Here is a 4,743-nt window from a genome sequence, read left to right on the forward strand (position 1 = left end):
CCTATCAGTTCTCTGAGGTCCAAAATGCCCCCCAAACTCAAATGAATGGAAAAATGTAAGTACAGACTGAAACTCAAAATCTGGCATGCATCTTCTAATGATCTGATCACTACAAAATTTCCTCAAATAAGGATCATCCCACACATAATATTTTGAATCACTTTTCAATTTATCCTTTTGTGATTTTGAAAATTGTGCGGAAAAAGATTACCTACTAAAAAGTTTACCAAATCTGCATACTACGGAGACTCACCATGCACTCTAAAAAGTTGCTCATCACTGAAATCATCATCAATGGTCGTGTGATCCAAATCTCCTTCAATTCTACTCAAGTGATTTGCAACCAAGTTCTCCTTCCCACTCCTATCTCGAATCTCCAAATCAAACTCCTGTAGGAGAAGCATCCATCTAATCAATCTGGGCTTAGCATCTGGCTTCTTGAGGAGAAACTTCAAAGTTGCATGATCAGAAAATACAACCACGTGAGAATAAAGTAAATATGATCGAAATTTATCTAAAGCAAAAACAATGGAAAGAAGCTCTTTTTCTGTCGTGGTGTAATTTGCTTGAGTTGAATCCAAGGTCTTTGATGTATAGCAGATAACATGTGGTGCTCCCTCCACTCTCTGTGCAAGAACTGCCCCTATAGTAAAATTTGAAGCATCACACATAAGCTCAAACGGTAAAGTCCAATCCGGTGGCCTGATGATAGGTGCAGAAATCAAAGCCTCCTTCAATCTCTAAAAAACTTCCTTGCACCTCTAATCAAACTGAAACGCCACATCTTTCTGAAGAAGCTGAGACAATGGAAGAGCAATCTTACTGAAGTCCCTAATAAATCTCTTGCAGAATCCTGCATGGCCAAGAAAAGCTCGAATATCCCGCACGTATGCGGGGTAAGATAAAGAAAATATGGCACTAACTTTAGCAGGATCTACCTCAATACCTCTCCTAGAGACTATGTGTCCTAAAACAATACCATGCTCAACCATAAAATGACATTTTTCAAAATTAAGTACTAAATAAGTCTCAATGCATCTATCCAAAACCCTAGACAAATTTTCTAGACATGCATCAAATGATGAACCATATACAGAAAAATCATCTATGAAAACCTCCATGCAATGTTCTAATAAATCACCAAAAAATACTTATCATGCATCGCTGAAAAGTTCCTGGAGCATTGTAAAGTCCGAATGGCATGCGTCTATAAGCAAATGTACCGAAAGGGCAAGTGAAGGTAGTCTTCTCTTGGTCCTCTGGATCGATGCAAATCTGAAATAACCAGTGTAACCATCAAGAAAGCAATAATGTGACTTACCTACCAATCTCTCCAACATCTGATCAATAAAAAGCAAAGGGTAGTGATCCTTTCTGCTTGCTTGATTCAACTTCCTGTAGTCCACACATACTCTCCAAGAATTATTCACTCTTGTGGGCATCAACTCATTCTCTTCATTAGCTACTACTGTCACACCTGATTTATTCGGAACCACACGGATGGAACTTACCCACTTACTGTCAGAAATAGGGTAAATAATACCTGCCTATAGAAGTCTAGTCACCTCTTTCTTGACTACATCAAGGATCAGTGGGTTAAGTCTCCTCTGAGGCTGTCTCACTGGTTTCACATCCTCCTCCAAATAAATCCTGTGCATGCAAATAGAAGGGTTGATACCAGGAATATCTGCTAAAGTCCATCCAATAGCTCTCCTGTGCTGCCTTAAAATCTCCAAAAATCTGCTTTCTTGTTCTGGTTCTAAATTCTGGGCTATAATGACAGGCAGCTGCTGATTCTCTTCCAAGTAAGCATACTTTAAGTGCTGAGGTAATGGCTTCAACTCATACTGTGTCTGGTCAACAGAAGGCGATCCTAGGGGTAGAGCTTCTCCTAAGCAATCCCTTACGCATAATTCTTCTCCTCTATGCGATCCTAGGGATAGAGCTTCTCCTAAGCAATCCCCTACGAATAAATTATCTCTCTCACTCGGATATAATCCACAAGTCCTATCATCCACTCCCAAAGCTGAAATATCCTCCACATCCGTAAATAAAATATCACCTTGACCAACCTCTGCAGAATCTGAATCTGAATCAATTACTGAAAAGCAATCCATGTTGTCCAACTGAGATGTCCAAACTAAGAATAGAGTGATCCTCTCTAGGATGCTTCATAGCGACAAAAATACTGAATTGGACCGCTGTATCTCCTATCTCCATGGAAAGTGTGCCCGCATGAACATCAATCTTGGTCCTTGCAATCTTCAAAAATGGTCGTCCTAGAATGAGTGGAGATCTACTGGCCAGGTAGTCTCCCTCCATATCAAGGATATAAAAATCTGCAGGAAAGATAAGTTCTCTCACCTTAACCAATACATCTTCAATAACCCCAGCTGGATGAGTTTGACTGCGGTCTGCCAACTGAATCACAACCCCTGTAGGCTGTAATGGTCCAATTCCTAAAGTCTGAAAAACTGATCTTGGCATCACATTAATTGAAGCTCCCAGATCTAACATAGCATCCTTAAAAAGACTACTCCTAATCTTGCAAGGGACTGTAAACATTCCAGGATCTTCACATTTCTGAGGTACTGGCTGAAGAAGTGCAGATATGTTCTTACCCATACTAATCAACTCATTCCCCTTCAACTTCTTCTTGTGCACACAGAGATCCTTCAAAAATTTAGTGTATTTTGGAATTTGCTTGATCATTGTGAGTAAAGGAACATTTACCTCCACCTTGCTAAATAAGTTCACAAGCTCTTAAAATTCCTTAGCTCTTTCCTCTTCTACATTCTTCCTTGGTTGAATTTTTTGTTGAGGAAAAGGCAATGGGATGCTTGGCTCTGAATCTTTCTGAACCAAATTATGATATCTTGAATTTCCAGATTTGCTGGAATTTGGCAAATCTGCTCAAAACTGTTCAGCTAGACAAAAACTGCTAGAAAATTCCATAATACAATTCCTACTTCCTTGTGCATCCTCCAAATTCAATGGATCAATGGAAATTGGAATTAAACTCGAAATTGGCACATTCTTGGGTTTCTGAATTTCTTCACTGCTGGAACTTTGTTGCTGGATTTCTGGAAATTTTCCAACAGCAGTCTCTTCACTTAAAAACTCTGAAACTCTTCTTCTACTTCTTAAAGTCAATGCACTAACATTCCCTTTAGGATTAAGAGTTGTTTGTGAAGGCAATTGATTAGACCCTTGAGCTTGCATTTGATTAAGGCTGGAAGCTAATTGCCCAATCTGCCTTTCCAAATTTTGAATTGCTGAATCTGTCCTTTGTTGACTTTGTTGCTGTTGCAGCATGTACTGCATCAATTCTTCCAATTTTGATTGCCATGGTTCTGAATTTGAAGCATTACTGGAGTCACCTTGAGCTAAACTCAACCTTGAAGGTGCTGGAAGTGCTTGCTGTTGTTGTTGGAATTGATTTGTAGGCTGGAATTGTGAGTTTTGGAAATTTTGGAAATTGTGTTGATTAGGCTGATTTTGTTGGAAATTATATTAATAAGGCTGAAATTGTTGCTGAAATTGACTTAAAGGGTGGTAATGAGGCTGAGAATACTGATTCTGCTGCTGGAATCCCTATTGAAATCCTTGCTGAAAAGGTTGATTCTGCTGGAAATTCTGAGTATGCTGAAATTGCTGATTTGAAGATGGTTGTTGATAGAATGAATTGTCATATTTCAAATTCGGATGATCTCTCCAACTAGGATTTTATGTAGTAGAATGAGGATCATATTTTTGTTGTTGAGCTATAGAGAATGCTGCCAAAGATTCATCTTGATGAAGATTCGGACAAAGTTCTGAAAGGTGATCTTGACTCGAACAAATGCTACAAACTAAACTTTGTTTATATGGAAATTGCACATTCGGAACAATAGAAGATTGAGTAGCATTGTTCAAAGCTAATTGTTTCACCAATGATGTTAATTCCATCAATGAGTTCCTTATCTCCTTTTGTTCATTGGAAACCATTTGAACTTCACCAACCCCTCTAGTAGTGAGTGCTCTACTTCCAAATTGTTGTGAATATTCAGCCATGTTCGAGATAAGCTCCCTTGCTTGCTCCGGAGTTTTGTTCACTAAAGCTCCTCCAGCCGCTGCATCTATCATACTTCTTTCCATAGGTAATAAACCCTCATAGAAGTATTGGACTAGTAATTGCTCATTGATTTGGTGTTGAGGACAACTTGAACATAACTTCTTAAATCTCTCCCAATAGTCATATAATGTCTCTCCCACCACTTGTTGAATCCCATAGATACTTTTCCTGATAGTAACTATAGTCCTTGAAGCGGGAAAGAATTTCTCCATGAAAGCCTTCTTCATATCAATCCATGAAGTGATAAATCCTGGTGGCAAATAATACAACCAATCTTTTGCTACTCCAGTTAGTGAAAATGGGAAATCCCTTAACTTAATATCCTCTTCTGAAATTCCTTGTGGCTTCATGGTTGAGCAAACCACATGGAACTCATGTAAATGTCTATTAGGGTCTTCTCTAGATAATCCCTGATATTTTGGAAGCAAATGAATCAACCTTGATCTCAACTCAAAATCTTCTGCTAAATCTGGATAAGTGATACATGAATACTTAAAAGCCTCATCTGGAGCTGCAAGAACTTTCATTGTTCTATTATGATCAGCCATGGAAATGTCTGAAGGTGACAAGGTACTTTCTGAGACCTCTGAAATTTTCTTTTGAATTCTCAAAGCCCTGAAAGTTCTCTC

At 38.7% G+C, this 4,743-nt stretch overlaps 1 protein-coding gene across 1 annotated transcript; it reads right to left on the reverse strand.

Moving 5' to 3' along the window:
- Window positions 1-761: 761 nt before the first annotated feature.
- On the reverse strand, window positions 762-3,324 carry LOC122013919. Its single transcript, XM_042570134.1, has 6 exons — window positions 2,961-3,324; window positions 2,794-2,909; window positions 2,190-2,673; window positions 1,566-2,101; window positions 1,224-1,275; window positions 762-967 (listed from the first exon to the last, which is right to left on the reverse strand). The coding sequence occupies exons 1-6, from the start codon at window positions 3,322-3,324 to the stop codon at window positions 762-764; spliced, it is 1,758 nt and encodes a 585-aa protein (XP_042426068.1).
- Between the last annotated feature and the right edge of the window lie 1,419 nt (window positions 3,325-4,743).

Source organism: Zingiber officinale, chromosome 8B, assembly GCF_018446385.1.
Source record: "Zingiber officinale cultivar Zhangliang chromosome 8B, Zo_v1.1, whole genome shotgun sequence".
Classification (NCBI taxonomy): Eukaryota; Viridiplantae; Streptophyta; class Magnoliopsida; order Zingiberales; family Zingiberaceae; genus Zingiber; species Zingiber officinale.

Excerpts from the sequence above, each read along its gene's own strand:
- LOC122013919 (XM_042570134.1), bottom strand. The coding sequence starts at position 3,324 with ATGCAGTACATGCTGCAACAGCAACAAAGTCAACAAAGGACAGATTCA. Across the intron at positions 2,910-2,960 it reads TGCACAAGGAAGTAGGAATT|ATTTGCCAAATTCCAGCAAA; the intron begins GTATTATGGAAT and ends AGTTTTGAGCAG. Across the intron at positions 2,102-2,189 it reads AGATACAGCGGTCCAATTCA|TAATTGATTCAGATTCAGAT; the intron begins GTATTTTTGTCG and ends ATTGCTTTTCAG.